The sequence below is a fragment of the Dipodomys ordii genome, unplaced genomic scaffold (genome assembly GCF_000151885.1).
Source record: "Dipodomys ordii isolate 6190 unplaced genomic scaffold, Dord_2.0 Scaffold37, whole genome shotgun sequence".
Taxonomy (NCBI): Eukaryota; Metazoa; Chordata; class Mammalia; order Rodentia; family Heteromyidae; genus Dipodomys; species Dipodomys ordii.
The window spans coordinates 4,778,999-4,796,978 of record NW_012267253.1 but is presented as its reverse complement, the minus strand read 5'-3'; the positions used below and the strand labels follow the sequence as shown (position 1 = coordinate 4,796,978).

Sequence of the window (17,980 nt, the reverse complement as noted above, 5' to 3'; positions counted from 1 at the left end):
GGCAAGCTTAAAAGGTTCACCCTTGTAGATGGATTTTATATATATATATATATAATACACAATAATAATACAGTATACATAATACAATTTCTGTGTATATATGCATATAAATTATGTGTGTAAATACATATAAATTATGTTTGGTTTTTTTTTAACTGTATTTTTTTTGTCTTTTCTTTTTTGGTACTGGAGATAGAACCCAGGATGTTGCACTTGCTAGGCAAGCGCTTTGCCACTGAGCTACGTCCCAGCCCATAAATTATGTATACTGCTTAACACTGGGCTTTATTTTAAGCTGACAACTTATCATCCACATCTTATGATAACAACTGTAGTTGTGCAACATCATTTTCAATGACTGTAGGCAATCCTTTATTTAATCAATCTTCTATACCAGGATATGTGAATCATTTTAGTATTACTAAGTTAATTACTATTTTTGGACAAACTTCGTAATGCAAATACCAACAATTCTTTTTTGTTATAAAACAAGCAAGAATTGCTGGCTTTAAAAAGTGAGGACAATTTGGAGGAATTTTCCCCAATTCTCTTCTAAAGAGCTTATACCCATTTCATTCTCAGCACAATAATCACTCCAGCACCATATATTACGTTTTTCTTATATTTGAATTTCATAAATGGCTTTAGACCATTTATCGATTAGTATGTTCATAACTTTTTCTTTTTTTTTTCAGGGGAGATAGTTGGGGATCCAACCTAGGATATTGCACATGCTCTACACTGAGCAACACTCTCAACCCCATGATTTTCTTAATGTTTTATAAGACGTATGTTTAGCCAGGTGCCAGTGGCTCATGTCTGTAATCCTAGCTACTCAGGAGGCTGAAACCTGAGGATCAAAGTTCACAGCCAATCCAGACAGGGAAGTCCATGAGAATCTTATCTCCAATTAACCATCAAAAAGTCAGAAGTAAAGCTGTGGCTCGAGTGGTAGAGCTTAGCCTTGAGCACAAAAGCTAAGGACAGCACCAGGCCTGGGGTTCAAGCCCCAGGATAGGCATGAATGCATACACACACACACACACACACACACAAACACACACACAATACATGTTTATATTAAAATATCTATTCTTTGTCATATATGCAACAAATATTTTTGCCACTAAGCTTCTAACACAACTTAAACTATATAATTCAAAGACACACAGCCTGAAAACATACTAATAGCTTGCAAGCTTGAGAAGACCATTCTAGCTCTGAATCCTAAGAGTTATAGCCCTAAGAGTCTATTTCCTGTCTCCAAGATCTACTGGGATCTAAGGAACTTCTTTACTTAACTGAGGAACTTGATACTGGTGTGCAATTGTTTGTTGACTTTAAGTCAGTGCTTTTATTATGTCTCCAAGTGGTCCCTGCAAAAACTAAACTGTACTCTGAGAACATAATAAACTTCTACAAAAGAATTTAAGAATTCACAAGGGGAAACTGACTATAATACTAATGGGATATAGTTGTTTCCAAAATTCTTTAGTGACCTCTTACTATTGCCACAAGTAAAGAGAGCCTAATACATTTTTGAAAGTAAGAATTCTAGGAAGTAGAAGTCTAGCTCAAGTGGTAGAATACCAGCCTAGAGTAAAAAAGCTGAGGGTCAGCACCCAGACCCTGAATTCAAGCTTCAATACCAGCATAAAACAACAACAAAAAAGAATTCTACTCACCAGATTTTAAAAAGTAAAATTTTATAAAATTACCTGACACATGAAATGATGCTAATTTCAGGTAAATAATGAACATAAAAAAAGAATAGTTTTTAAACTGATTTCAATTTTAATCATGTGAAAAGCTCAAAGTTTTTGTATATATTTTTGTATGTGAACTGGTAAGTTATATTGTGGTAAGTTATAGAAATTATGATATAGAAACCAAGGTAAAACAATGGAACAACTTAAAATTTTGGTAATTCAAATTTGTACTTTTATGATATAGTAAGTTTTTATTTTATACAGGAAACAATTGTCCTAACATGTTAAAAAAAAATCTCAGGCTGGGAAGGTGGCTCAGTGGTAGAGTGCTTGCCTTGCATGCATGAGACCCTGGGTTCGATTCATCAGCACCACATAAGCAGAAAAAGCCAGAAGTGGCACTGTGGTTCAAGTGGTAGAGTGCTAGCCTTGAGCTGAGTTGCTGAGGGACAGTGCCCAGGCCCAGAGTTCAGGCCCCATGACTGGCCAAAAAAAAAAATCTCATCAATACAACTGGTTGTAATTTAGTCACTGGATATTAATATTTCCTCATATGCAATATATCTCTCTGTCTCTGTGTGAATATGTGTTTGTACACACACATACATACTTATACATACACATATGTAGTTGGTATATTAGTTTGAACTCAGTGCCTTATGCTTGATAGGTAGATGTTCTACTGGTGAGCCATGCCTTGGGCATTTTCTTGTGCTGAAATTTTTTTTTTGGGTCCGGTCGTGGGGCCTGAACTCTGGGTCTGGGCGCTGTCCCTCAGCTCTTCAGCTCAAGGCTAGCGCTCTACCACTTGAGCCACAGCGCCACTTCCGGCTTTTTTCTTTTTTGCTTATGTGGTGCTGAGGAATCGAACCCAGGGCCTCAGGCATGCAAGGCAAGCGCTCTACCACTGAGCCACCTTCCCAGCCCTTGTTTTGTGTTTTGGCAGTGCTGGTGTTTGAATTCAAGGCTTTACATGTGCTTGGCTTTTTGCTTAGTTGGTGCTCTACCACTTCTGCATCTTGCCTTGCTTATTTCGGAGACAGAAATCCCATAGATTTTTCTGCTTGGGCTGGCTTTGAACATCAGTTTTCTGGATCTCAGCCTTCTGAGTTGATAGGAGTATAGGCATGAGTCGCTTACACTGGTTATGTTTGAGAGGATCTCCTGCTCTGGTTTCCTTTGTAGTTAGGATAACTGACCTGTGCTATAGTATCCAGCTCACAGTTGAGAAGGGCTCTCATGAACTTTCTGACGAGGCTGGTCTTGAATCATGATCTTCTCAGTCTTGGCCTCCAAAGTAGCTAGGCCACTACTCTTATTTAAAAGATAATATTGTACTCATGGTTGTATTTGTAAAATGAGTCCTCATTAGATAGTATTAGAGTGTTTTCTGATTATGAGAAAAATCAGGGTAAAGTATCATTCCTTTCTGTTTGCAATATAGTACCAATGGAAATAGTGGTTTTTCACATAGAACTTTAGGGTTTTATCTTACCATGGAATTATGTTCTAAAATGCTTAAACCATTCTCGTTTATAGCCAGCCATATGACAGTATTTCCAAGGGATGATGATGAAGTTAAGGGCTGTTGAAGAAGAAAAATCATTGTATTAAAAATGCTAAACAAAATGACAGAAATATTCCTCAGTCTAAATGCCATCTTATATTTGCCATTATATGACAACAACAAAAAGCATTATTCAAAATTTTCTTGGGGAGGAAGCAGTGTGGCACACTGAAAAGAGCAGTTGGTTTGATGTGGGGAGACCTGACTTTGAGATCCTGCTCTGCCATTTAATAGTAATGCTTGCATTGGGACAAGCTACCCACTCCCTCTGAGTTTTGACTTTCTTATCTTTAACATAGAAACAATAACTTTTATATCTTATTTTTACTCCATGAGGTCAAGAAGATTTTAGAGTTTCCAGGATGGCTATCAACCTAAACTTAAGTCTTACAAAAATTAGGATGGATCATCTGTTATTTGTACATAGTAAAATTTAACACACACACACACACTCACACACATCACACCCAAGTCTTTTCCCTATCTACTAACGTCTGTTTACAACAGTAAGAAAGCATTAAAAAGGAAGCCACTCAACTCAAGTGTCCATGGATAGTCAAAGGAACTAATAAAATCTTTGTGTATATGATTAGTACTCAATCTTAAAGAAGGACATTTTGACACAACTATATTATGAATGAACTCTGAAGACATCTTAAGTAAAACAAGTAACAAAAGAACAGATTTTTATAGAGTAGGTTAATTTGTAGAGACAGTGAGAGGTTGAGGAAAGGAGAAACTGTTTAATATGTATAAAGTTGGGAAGACTGACAAAGAAGTTCTGATAATGGATGGTAGTGGTGATTGGAAAAGATTTTGAATGCACTAAATTCCACAAAGCCATCGACTGAAAAAGGGGTAAAATGGTACATTTTATGTGCATTTTACCACAAACATTGAAAAGGGAGAACCCTAAAAAAAGAAGTACCTCCTCGTTTTGAAGAAAACAACTGCTAGTTATTCAACATGAAGCACAATATCATCATGTAATAATATTTTCTGCCAGCAAACATAGCACATATTGTCAGGAAGATGTTTAATAGCCTTTCTGATTCTAAATTGATAAGTTAAAGATTCACACTTCAAAGCTCATAAGTTGTTTAGGCTGGTCTCTCAAACTCCTCCTGGATTCAGCTTCCTGAGTAACTGGGGCAAAAGGCATATGCTAATGTTCCTGGCTTACTCCTTATATTTAAAAATATGTACATATATATATATTCACACATATACATTCACCTCTTTGAAAATATATTAGTTTTCTAGATGTTTAAAAATACTAACAGAATTATTATCTGTTACCTTAGTACATAGCTTCCAAAAACTAGCAAAAATAGTTTCTTAACAATTATAGTTACTCCTAGACTAACAGTCAGAAGATAGATACCCTTAGTTTTATGTGTTTGTTTCCATTTCCTGTTCTTTTAAAATTAATTTTTAATGCTGATACTAGGGCTTGAACTCAGGGTCTAGAGGCCATTCCTTAGCTTTCTTTACTCAAGGTTAATGCTTTATTACTTGAGCAACACCACCACTTCTGGCTTTTTGCTACCTAAGTGGAGATAAGAATCTCACAGACTTTTCTGTCCTGGCTGGCTTCTAATGGTAAGCCTTAAATCTCAGCCTTCTGAATAGCTAGGATTACAGGTGTGAATCACCAGTACCCAGGAAATACATCTTAGATCTGACTTTGTTATATCTACTCAACAAATACTTAATAAATGATAATTATATGCAAAGAATTATACTGGACACAAGAAGGACTTTAAGATCCTGAGGGTAAAAAATACACAGAAAAATATGACACAAGGTAGGATGTATCTTAGGATCTGAGATAGTCTAAAGTGATGTAGTTCAATAGAAAGAAGAGGAATTAGTAGGCATAGTTTGGGTCTGGTGGTATTGCTCAAAGTAGAATGTGCTTAGCATACAGTCTACCTTGGAGAGTTTGGTAGTTGAAAAATCCTGGGAGTTTGGTTGAACTCATCCAATATCATGTGTTTATGGGTTTCTAAAGCTGAGCTAGAGGCTTGCCAACCAGGATTTGGTAAATACTAACAAACTTGTTAAATAAGTCAATGAATGAAAGAGTAAGTAAGTAAACAGATGAATGAATGAAGAAAAAGGAGACTAGCTTCTGTTCACAATCATCTGATTAGCCCAACAAGTCTGGGAAATGATTCAGAGTGGATGGACAGCAGAGAAAATAGGGAGAAACTTTTCTCCCCTTTCCCTAGAATCCCTTGGTTGTTTACTTGAGATTGCTGGGAATTGCCTCAATTTTGATGAAGCTGAATGTACTACATCAAGGGTGAATCTGGTTGGCCATGTGCATAAAGGTTATTGTTTTTCTAATAGGTCTCCCCTCCCATTCTTTCTTACTTTAGCAAAAAACAACTTGGCACCAAAGAATGGCCACTTCCTGGCGACTGTCAAATAAATTCGCACACAGTCGGCAGCACTGTGTCCCCGGAGGGCCATCCATCTGGTTGATAGTCTCTGGTAAAGTTGCCTAAAAAAAAAAGAGCAAAACCAAAACTTCTGAAACAATAACATAAGCAGTGTATCATCCTCCCAAGATAAACTCTCTTTGAGCCAATACGAGGATCAACTATGCCACTCTATCTCATCCCTGCCCACTCCTTGTTCTTTCTAGAGATTCCCGCTACCCCCATCAAATTCTCCTATTATTTGACTTCTCAACCAGACTTGAGTATGCCCAGAAAGAATTTTTTTTTGGGGGGTGGGGTTGGTTTGAACTCAGGTCCATGCTCTTGCTAGGCAGATGCTCTTAACATTGAGTCATGCCTCCAGCCCTAATTTTTTCTATTTTTGAGACAGGGTCTTGCTTCCTGCTCAGGAGTACACCTAGGCTATATCTGCCTATACTAGAATCCTGTTGTGGTTAGGTTAACAGGCACCCGACACATCAGCTCTTTGTTGAGAAGGGCGTCCCATGACCTTTTCTGCCCAATCTGGGATCTAACCGCAATCCTCCCAATCTCAGCTTCCCAAGTAGCTGGAATTACAGGTATGAGCTATTGATGCTTGGCTCCAGCAGGTAAAATTTAAACCTCTGAAGAGCTAACACAAAACCTTAGTATGAATTAATTTGCTAAGTAATTTCTTTGGGGGAATATTTTCATTCTGAAAGAAAAGTACAAGAACTAGATAGAGCGAGCCCAATTGGTAGAATTTTAGGAAATACTATTTCTGGCTTGAAGAAATGTAAGCTGCAGTGACAAAGTTCTCAATCAGAGAAGCAACTGCTTATAATACATAGAAGACTGACCTTCAATGATTCACATTTGGAAAATTAGCAGTCAGTACATTGAATTTGCCTCTTTTAAATTTTACAACGGAATTACTTTATATTCTCTAAAACAGAAACTCTCCATTAGTTTAGTTTTAATCACAAACTTTATATTAAAATGTCTTTGATGACAGTTGCATAATTTTGTAAATATTCTAAATGTCATTGGTTTTTACTCTGTGGCATGAATTATATATCAATAATTTTTTTTTGTTGTTAAAATATTTTGGGCTGGAGGTGTGGCTTACATGGGAGAGCATCTGCCTAGGAAGCACAGGCCCTTAGTTCAAACCTCAGTGCTTGAGTTTTTAAAAAGATAAAAAGAGTCTCGTGCAAAAAGGCAGTTTATCTGATGCCCTGCTGTGCCTGGTGGAGGCACAGAAGCCAAAAGAGGGCAGCAAAGTCCTGCCAGGGTTTAAGTACGGAAGGAGTAAAGCTGCTGCCAGGTAAGGGAAGGTGTGGCCACACTGGATGTGGATGTGACCTCAGGGCCTGGGACCCTCCCCTGTCCCCATGGGAGGTGTGAGGCGGAGGTGGGAAGGGGATGGTGGCTCAAGAAGTGACCTCTGAGGAGGGAGAGGTTACTGCTTTCAGGTGTGCCAGTTACCTAGGTAATGCAGGAACTGGGCAGAGACTTATGCAGGAGGTGGGGAGACCCAGGGCCTTTGTGGCCCAAGGCAGACCTTACAGTTATCCTGTTAGATAAGGTTTGGGGGGTAAATACTTCATAAACTTAAATATCTCCTATGCAACGTTTCTTCTTTAAGATTCATCTGTATCCCAAATGAAAAGTGGATCTGAGTCAAGGTCAGGTCTTCAGCTAACAACTTTTTTTTTTTTTTTTTTTGTCATTCTACAATGTGTCTCTCTTTCAAAAAACCATGTGGTTAATAAATAGATTTGAAAGTTTCCCAGTATATCTGTAGCTTTTGAGGGTCACCAGCATTAAAAAGTCTTGACAAAATTGTCACCATTTTTTTCACCTTTAAAATCTGAACATTAAATTCATTAGAATATTAATGAAGAATCAGTGTGGCCCCACCCTTAAACAATTCAAAACAGTTCCTTACCTCGACTGCTCTTCAGAGCATCCATCTCTATACCTTTTAGGATAAAATTTCTCTAGGACTTGTTTGAGAGTTTGATTTGATTTGCACTGATTGGTAACAGGCCCTGCTGGAGTTGAGAAAGGTCTTTCAAAATCTCCAATCTCCACCTGATTGGAATCAAGAATGGAAAAAAAATCTTTAAACACTTCAGTGTCATTTCTACATCAACATTTCTAGGTTACTATTACCATTTGGAACTGCTATTATTGCTGATAACATAGGATAAATTTTCATTTAAAGATACTATTTTAATTGCTAATGTTAAGGTTAAAATGGAAGTTAAAAACAGAATGATGTGAATAAAGTTATTATAAGAACTCTTGAAATAGTATTACGTGGGTGTCTACAACATGCACTAAGAGTATGAATAATATTCTCCTTAATCTCTTCCTAGATTTTTTTCCTCCATAAATGTTGCTGTGTTTGGTCCCTATAATCAGTCACTAATGAATAGAGCCCTTCCTTCCCTCCTCTCTCTCTCAAAAAATGTCCAGCTCTCATTTCTACTTACAGATCATACTGAGGCCACCTCTCCTAATCCATCCATCCTCCTACCCATCAGTCCCTCTCTCTTCCAACTCATCTGCCTAACCTTTTATACAACCCTGTGCCCAGTTTCTATTGTAAGTCAGGCACTATGCTAAATGATGTGAGAGAGGAAAAATGAGAGCAAACTCTTGTGATAAACTGTACTAAGTGCCATGTAGAGGGTACCAAAAGGAGTTCAAGGAGGAAGATGGGATGAGGATATTCAGGAGAATGTTCTGCTAAGTATTCACATAATTACCTATATTGCTTCCTAGCAGAAAGTCAAATGGTCTTGTAGGAAGCCCCAGATCTTCAACTGAAAGGGCCTCTTGCTCATCTTAGAAGATTCTTTTCTTCTTCTTTAGCTCATCAGTTACTGTCTACAATCTTCAGCTGAGCTTTGCCCTTAAAGCCTATACTTCTAATTTCCTATGTTCTTTGATCTTTTTCATTATTCGACTTGGTTTTGCTGCTCAGTTCCCATTCTCATCTTATTTCTATTCTTCTACCAATCCTTACCTTCCTCCTACCCAAGTATCCTTTTTAACGTCCTCATAAAATAAAAGCTTTCTACCCAACCTCACCCATGTGAGCTTGCTCCTAGAGCAAGCAACTGCATTGTCCCCATCTACCATTATAACTACCTGTAGAACCTAGACCAGGCCATTAACCTTGAAGACTATAGCAGGTAAATAATCAGTTACAAAACAGCACATTCAAGGCAATCTGACTCTTAGGGAAGCCTTTAATAATATGTGCAGTGTCAGTGTCTCCCCTCCTTGGTGCCTGATATACAGTATGGGATAGGACAAACAAGTAGTAATTGAGAATAGTCAGCTAATTCCCAGTATACCCCACGTGAACATAGATGCTTTACCAGACACTGCCTACAACACTTAGGGACCAGCTCAAAGAATTTCCTTAAGACAAAGAACATCAACAAGGAACTACAGATATTCAAAATATAATAGAAATAACTCTTTAAAAAGCTTGATTTCTTTAGTGTATCTCATTTATCTTCACAAAAACTGCTCTGGGAACAGAAGAGCAGAAGCATTATTCAAATTTCTTTATATAGAGAAAATGTATTTTTTAATGTTAGTCATGTACTCAATTTTCTTAATGTATGGTCCTACCTCTCTGTCCCCTCTTCATATTTACCTAAAAAATTAAAATATTTATCCCTGGAGTAGATTGTTAGAGAAAGTTTTCTTGAAAAAAATTACAGGTTAAAGCAAGAAGAGAAACTTAAATGTTAGTAAAAGCCAGGGAATCTCACAGAAAACCTGTATCTAGAGGACCAAACCCTAGAATGACATATGAGGAAATCATCTCAACCCTCTCACCAAGAAAATATGAGCCCAGTTTATCTTTTCTACAACTTTTTATCATCTAGTCAAGCATGGTGGTTCACATCTGTAATTCCAGCACTTAGCAGGTAGTGAAAGGAAGATTGCAAGTCCAATGCTAGCCTGGGCTACAGGTAAGTTCCAGGTCAGCCTGAGCTGCATAGCAAGACTTTGTTTCAAAACAACAATAACAACAAAACCCCAAACAACAATAACAACAAACCCCCAAATAACAAAGAAAGGAAGAGAAAAAGGAGGAGAGGAAGGGAGGGAAACAAGGAGGGAAACAAGGCTCATGCCTATAATGCTAGCTACTCAGGAGGCAGTGACCCAGAGTATCATTTGAAGACAGAGCAGGCAGAAACATCTGTGAGATTTCATTTCCAATTAGCCAGCATAAGGCTGGACTGGAGGCATGTCTCAAGTAGTAGGGCACCAGCTGTGAGCAAAAAAGATGAGGAAGAGTTTCAGTCCCTAAGTTCAAGTCCAGGTACTAGAGTAAAGGAAAGGCAAAGAGACAACAATTAGTATAGCTATGATGCTTTAAAGTCCCTATGATCTTAAAATTATCCTAAAAGCTAATTATCAACTATGTCTTCCTCTGAAAATATTCTCTTAGGAAGAATGGCTTAGTTGTAATGCTATGCTAGACACGAAGAGGGATAGGGATAGGCATGCTCTTCAGGAAGACCACAGTGAGTGGTGCAAAGCAGAAATGTGAACAAGAGATTCTAAACCACTGAAGTCAGGACAACAATACATTTGTATAGATCATAACAGAAATGCTTAGACAATCAAATCCACCAGGACAGGATTAAGGAAGACTTCCTAGAATAACTGACATCTATGAGGAAAATGAAAGGATAAGACCAAGTCAACAGGGGTAAAGATGTTCCAGACACAAGAGACAAGTTTGTAAATTATACAGAGTAAAGTAAGGACACCAAATGCAAGTCAGGGGATTGTGCATGGCCGTACTATTTATACTTTACCGGGCATGAAGTTGAGGGCAGGGGATGTTGAAGGAGTGCTGAGGTTAGAGTGGCAGCTAACATTCAGATCATGAGTGTCCTTGAATGTAAGGGAAGTAATAACATCACTTAGGAGTACTTGAATTCAAGGCCACTTTGGCCTTGAGACTCTGTCTCAAATCTTCCTCTGTAAGAGGCAGCTGGCTGATGTCTAAGTATATTTTGGGGGTGCTATAAGCAACCACAGAGCTGCTTTCAAACTTCTTTTTAATTATTCTACGTGGAGACCCTTGTGTGATAGAGGTTGTTGTTAGTTAGTTGTCTCTTAGGATCATTCTCTTCTTAGAGTTGCAAAATGCCTTAATTTCAGTTGAATCTACTGCTAACACTACATTCCCCAACTGCCTTCTAAGTCGGGCAAGACTATGTGACTAAATTCTGAACAGACAGGAATACATGGAGATGCTCTGTAAAATAAGCACTGAGAAGTTTTTCCAAAGGCAGAAGGGCATGCGCTTTCCCGATTCCAATGCTTGGAGCACTGACAGACACTTGGAGATCTGAGAGACCTCCAGGATCATGCCCCCTCCAAAGCACTCCCCAGTGTGGCAGAAGGGAGAGCAGGACAAAGCCTCCACCCCTGGACCTGTGTATAAGGGTTAGGATGACCCCGCCCCCCACAAGAGAGACAAACATAGTTCGATTGATTAAGTCACTAGAAATTTTCATAATTGATACAAGAGGTAAATAAAAGAAAGTGCTTTAGATTTTCCAAAACTCATTCCTATTGGATTATAGAATGACGTTGGCCTGGCACCCTCAGCCCCACAGGCTCAACACTCAAGTTCCTTTATTAAGTGTAAAGCCATACTTTTAAGAGAATTAAGAAACAAGGTTTCCTTGATAGAATATGGTCTCATTCTGTCCCTACAATTGTCAATGGGTCCTGAGTCAAATTGTAATTACAATGCCTGAAAATTTTAAGGTTTTAGTGACAGCAAAATGAATTTAAAGACTTACTAAAGGCATACTGTTTTACAGCACTTAATTGAGTAAAGAAATTAGTATCTTATCATTTCCATTCTTTATTCTGCACAACATGGAAGTTACCTGAGCTAAAAGAGCTGCCATTTCTAATGCCAGATCCTTGCTCAGAGGGAAAAGGCCGTTCATTACTTGATCATTTGTCTGATACATTAACAGCAACTTTTCTCTATCAGTCTCTCCATGAGCTTGCACTGAGAAATATAGTCTGTTAAAAACAAAAGAAAAAGAAAAATTCTTATAAAATGGCATTTTTTTACTATGATAAGGATCAAATCTAGAGCCTGTGCAAGCTTGGCAAGCATTAGCACTAAACTACAACACTAGCCCCCAACCATGTTCTCACAAACGAAGAAAGAAAAAAATGACTGTGGACCCAGATGGGGCTGCTGTAACATGGTCCTCTAATGTGATATGACCTCTGGTTCTGGTCTAAGAAAAAAACTTTACTGAAGTGGAGGAACCTGTCCATTTTTTTTAATGCCCTGAAGTACAAACTCTTTACATGTTACTAAGAAAGGACCTACAACACTGAGTAAAATTAAGTTTGCCATTTCTCCTAAACAATGCAGGATATAAAGTCATTCAACATATAAGCTCAATTTTCTTTCCAGAACAACTCAGATACACTAAACAATGGCAAATGAAGGGTTCCATTCAAAATCAAACCCTTGGGGCTGGGAAGGTAGCTCAGTGGTAGAATGCATGCCTTGCAAGCATGAGGCCCTGGGTTCGATTCCTCAGCACCACATAAACAGAAAAAACCGGAAGTGGCGCTGTGGCTCCAGTGTTAGAGCACTAGCCTTGAGCTGAAGAGCTGAGGGACAGTGCCCAGACCCAGAGTTCAGGCCCCATGACCAGCAAAAACAAACAAACAAACAAACAAAATCAAACCCTTTAAGTAAGAAGGAAAAGGAGTAAGGTTTTATCTGGGCACTGAAAAGCTAGTATTAATACATTTAAATACGTTTTCATTGCTTAGGCACTTGTTGATATACAGCATTAGGAGCTCAAAAATAGTTTACATGCTCTCATTTTTACTTATTGAAACATGGTATGACTTTGTTGGTTGTTTTTAAGATACTATGTTGCCCAAATTGGTCTTTGGGCTCAAGCAATCCTCCTTGAGTAGCTGGGGCTACAGGCACACACTACTGTGTTTGGTTCATAATAGCATGGCTCTTGTTTGCCTAGAAGTGCATTAATTCAGTGGCTCTATTTATCTCTGCTCTGTTTATTTATATGTGAGCTTCAGATCAGACGCCGGTGCTGTGTTCAAAGTGTTATGACAATGAGGCAGGTAAGCAACATTTCTTCCCTCTCCTCTCCTCCCTCTCCCCTCTCTCCCCTCCCCACCCCCACCACACAGATTACTGTCATGACAGCACAGTGGCTGGAGGAGATACACCTGGATCCAGCTATTTGGCTACGCTGTAGATTTCTGGGCACATTCTTTCCACATACTTGAGAAGAAGACATACTCCATTACTTGGAGTATCTTTGAGAAGTGATCTAGAATAGCAGTTATCTTGGAAAACAAAAACAAAAAACCAAACCACCCAAGCCCCATTTTTAGATCAATGGCTGCATGAAGACAAGCAATGCAGGATTGTTATCTGGTAGGTGAGCTGGACAACAGAAATAGGTAAGAAATTCAAAATGATATCAGCAATGTGATATAAAACAAAGAATGAAGTTTAAGATGAAAGCCTTCTATTTTGGCCATGCTTACATTTTGTATGTACTTATTTTTCCCATTTGAAGGAGGAACTATATTTTGTTGAGTCCTATAATCCAACACAGTCTAGCTGTTCCCACTGGAAGGCCTTTCTTTCCAGGCAGACACTCTACCACTGAGCCCCAAGGCTTCTCTTGCTTTCCCTTCCTCTCCCCATCCCTCCCCTCCCCTCCTCTTACCTCCCTTTTCCTGCTCTTCCCTCTTCTTGTTTCCCTTCTTTTTCTCTCCCCTCTTTCCCCCTCCCCTCCCCTTCCTTTGCAGTAACTAGAATTTGAACTTAGGGTCTTGTACTTGCCAGGCAGGTGCTCTACTGTTTGAACTATACACCCAAATCTGTTTTTCTTTTAGTTATTTTTTTTAGGTAGGGTCTCTTTTTTGTAGGTGAGGGGGCCTGGCCCGGGGGCTTGAACCCAGGGCCTAGACTCTGTCCCTGAGCTTTTGTACCCAAGGCTAACGCTCTATCATTTGAGCCACAGCTCCATTTCTTCACTTAATTAAGGATAAGAGTCTTATAGACTTTGCTTCCCAGGCTGGATTCAAGTTGAAATCCTCAGATCTCAGCCTCCTTAGTAGTTAGGATTACAGGCATGAACCATCAACAGGTGGTGTGTCTCTGTTTCCAAACAGCGCCAGTCTCTGACCAGGAATTTCTTACTTATTATGGCTTCCCATGTCACTGGGGTTACAATTGTGTAAAACTATGTCTATCTTATTGATTAGAAGTTTCTTTTATTTTCTTTCTCCTTTTCTTTTCCCTCCCTCCCTCCTTTCCTTTCCTTCCTTCTTTTCTTTCTTCTTTCTTTCCTTTCTTTTTCCTTCCTTCCTTCCTTCCTTTCTTTCTTTCTTTCTTTCTCTTTCCTTCCTTCCTTTCTTTCCTTCCTTTCTTCCTTCTTTCTTTCTTTCCTCCCCCATCCCCCTCTCTCTTTCTTTTTTTTTTCCTTTCCAGTCTTGGAGCTTGAACTCAGGGCCTCAGTAGTGTCCCTGAGCTTTTTTGCTCAAGACTAGCACTCTACCACTTGAACCACAGCTCTATTTCCAGATTTTTTGGTGATTAATTGGAGAGAAGAGTCTCAGTGACTTCCTGGGCTGTCTTCACACCACTATCCTAAGATCTCAGAATTTTGAGTAACTTAGGACTATGGTATGAAAGGCCTGGAAGGATTTTTAATAAAATTCTGAGTCATAATACAACTAAAGAGAAAGAAGGAAACATACAAATGACTACATGAAAGAAAAGGGTATTTTTCTATCATTTTCAGCAGACCCACAAGACTGATTCCAAAGAAGGGAAAAGAATCCCAGATACATTCAGTTCAGGAATGCAATGTGTAAAAACTAGTAGCTCAGGGCTCTAAGTAGCTCAGGCTTTAACAGCTAGAAGGAGATTGCCTAACAGGGCTTTGGAGTGAATAGGAAAAAGAACAAAATTACCACACAAATGACCAAGTTTGAAAATCAGCTCTGGAACCTAACTAGAAGAATGCGATCTCCATCTCTCAGAGCTGCTCTGGAATCCTGAGGCAGAGAAGGAAGACCTGGATTACAGTGGCTGGATTTGGACTGAGTGGTGGGTGTGGTAGTGGTAGGGTGGTAGTGGTGGATCCCGAAGGCCTGCCTCCTCACTCCATGCCCAGGAAGCTCCAGGCTGTGGGGTGGAACCCACCTCTACACATAGACATGGATCCCAAGCTCACAGGGCTCATCTGGGTTGTTCTTTTTATTCCCCTCAAGTGGCTCCATATTCATTCTTCATAACTTTTTTTTTTTTGTCATGGGGCTTGAACTCTGGTCCCAGGCACTTTCACTGAGCTTTTTTTCTCACCACTTTGAGCTAGAGCGCCACTTCTGGTTTTCTGGTGGTTAACTGGAGATAAGAGTCTCACAGACTTTCCTGCCCAGGCTGGCTTTGAACTTTCAATCCTCAGATCTCAGCCTCCTGAGTAGCTAGGATTATAGGTATGAGGCACTAGTGCCTGTTTCATTCTTCATAATTTTTATGTCCCCTTTTTCTTCCTCTTATAAATTTGAATAGAGAATAGCCTGTAATCCTTTTCTATCTACAATCCCTTCACTCCTTGGTTACTACAGCCTACTTAATACCCTCCCCTAAAACTGCAGTATGAGCTGGGTGTCAGCAGCTCATGCCTGTCATCCTAGCTACTCAGGAGGTTGAGATCTGAGAATTGCTATTTGGAGCCAGCCCAGGCGGGAAAGTCCATGAAATGCTCATCTTCAATTCTAGAAAAAATTCCAGAAAAAGCTGGAAGTGGAGCTATGACTTAAGTGGTAGAGGGCTAGCCTTGAGCAAAAAGGAGCTCAGGACAGCACCCAGGGCCAGCAAAAAGCCTTGAGCAAAAAGGAGCTCAGGACAGCACCCAGGGCCAGCAAAAAGCCTTGAGCAAAAAGGAGCTCAGGATAGCACCCAGGGCCAGCAAAAAGCCAACACACACACACACAACACACACACACACACACACACACACACCTGCAGTATGAGTCAGGTGGTGCATGCCTGTAACCCCAGCTACTTGGGAGGTGGAAGCAGAAGGATCATGAGCTTCACGCCAGCACAGGAAAACTTAGTGAGACCCTGTCTCAAAGACAAAGTAACAAAATGGCTGAGAGCATACCCTAAGCAGCAGAGTGCTTGCTTAGAAAGCACAAGGTCCTAAAGTTCAATTCTCAGTACAGCAAAGGAAACAAAAAGAAACAAATGTTCTGCAGTGTGATCTCCTCACCCCTTCCTGTCTCTGTGGCTATAACCTCAGTCACTTGCTCACAGGTCACTACTCTGAGAAGCCTCTAAGTTCCACATCTTGAACATACACATTACATGCATGGTAATATCAAATGTTGGTAGACAGGCTTTGAACTTAGTGCTTCACATTTTGTCTTCAGAAAACCCTAGCATAGGAGCCATTTGAATGTCCATGTTATGCAGAGGTTATTGAGACACGGAGATGATAAATGACCTGCTCAGAGCCACATAGCAAGAGGCAGGGAGTCCAGGATTTTAATCCAGAAGTCTGTCTCCAGTGTCACTATCTCTCAGCACTCTCAGCACTGCGACACAGTTCCTCATCATCCTAGGATCTGCAAAGTTGTAAAGGGCAGGGGAATTCTATTGTCAGGCTGTGGCAGTGGGCGTGGGAGGCTGTGGTAGGCTGAATGAATAAATGACCAAATGGTAGTGAGCATTAATACAGGAATTATTTGCAAAAAAAAAAAGCCAAACCAAAACAAACCCCCCAGATGTCCCTTTTTCTGTTGTTTTGGATAAGTCATTGAACTTTTTTCTTTATTTCTTTATTGAGATTATGTGACTACATTAATTTCATAATACTGTGGCATAGTTATAGGACCCTAAAACAAACTCCTTTTTGTGATTGAACTCTTAAGCTTCAGTTGCTTTATCTACAAGATAGTTATAAAAGCAATCCCTTCAGGATTGTCTATGAAGCTCAGCTCAGGCCTACGGTATGATAATTCATCAAAAGATGATTAGGTAGGTAATTTCTATTAGCAACAATATTCTTCTTAGAAGCCTTGAGAATCACAATACAATCTATTCTGGTACCCAGTATGGTAGTGCATGCATATAACCCTAGCACTCTAGGTAGAAGGAGAAGGATCTCAAGTTTGAGGCCAGCTTTAACTGCATAGCAACTCTTGAGGTCAGCCTGAGATACAATGTAAGGCTGTGACTCAAAAATAGAAAGAGAGAGAAAGAAAGGGAAAAAGTATGGAAGTGGTGCTGTGGCTCAAGAGCGCTGGCCTTGAGCTGAAGAGCTGAAGGACAGCGCCTAGGCCAAGAGTCCAAGCCCCACGACCGAGCACAAAAAGGGGGAAAGAGTAAGAGAGGGAAAGGTAGAGAGGGGGAAGTGGAGAGAGGGAGGGAGAGGAGGAAAGAAAGAGGCAGAGAAGAGAAATATATTTTGTTCAAGTATCTTAGATGTGGACACTGCCAGAAGAAATGAAATTGACTTTAGGAGCCAATAGGTGCAAGTGCTCTTGCAGTCAGCTAAAGGTAGCAGAGACAGGAATGTTAACTATGTTCCAGAAAATGACAACTACAAAGCATTACTGAAAATACTCTTTGATTTTCAGGGAGGGGGAAGGAAGAGTTGTTCCCTGCAGGGAAGGCTCCTTGCCAGATTTGTTTTGTTAAAAACATTCCTTAACTTTGGTAATTTCAAACACACACAGTAAGAAGTCAAATGAAATAAGAAGCTTTAATAATGAATAGAATTTAAGCAATCCGAGACCAAAGCCTATTAATTAGATCTTTAACCCCTGAATCTGAATAATTAAAATCCCATAACTTGCTAAATATAAATTACAAATTCCACAATAAAGAGAATTGGTATTTTAGTTGGGTTTATTACAGTGCTTCTTGGCAGATGAAGAATCAAATCCCTGGCTGCATGACAGATCACAGCAGTTCCTCTCTTGACTGTGTCACTGGAAATTAGTACTCATTGTCTAAGCTATTTATACACATATGCAAAGCATGGCCATATTTAGAAATGCACTTTCTCATAACTGTGCTCTCCATCCATTTCAGGCTCCTGTTTAACATTACACTTCTTAGTTGAGTTGCTTTTTTCAGATGGTGTGTGTGTGTGTGTGTGTGTGTGTGTGTGTGTGTGTGTGTG

General features: G+C 39.6%; 1 protein-coding gene across 1 annotated transcript in view; it reads right to left on the bottom strand.

Moving 5' to 3' along the window:
• The window catches only part of Plekhh2 (pleckstrin homology domain containing, family H (with MyTH4 domain) member 2), a 105,486-nt gene that overhangs the window by 7,355 nt on the left and 80,151 nt on the right, over positions 1–17,980 (bottom strand). Inside the window, exons 25-28 of the mRNA XM_013017888.1 lie at positions 11,654–11,795; positions 7,657–7,802; positions 5,656–5,785; positions 3,205–3,294 (exon numbers count right to left, since the gene is read on the bottom strand). Of these exons, the coding sequence (XP_012873342.1) occupies positions 3,205–3,294; positions 5,656–5,785; positions 7,657–7,802; positions 11,654–11,795 (508 nt within the window). The remainder of the gene's footprint in view (positions 1–3,204; positions 3,295–5,655; positions 5,786–7,656; positions 7,803–11,653; positions 11,796–17,980) is intronic.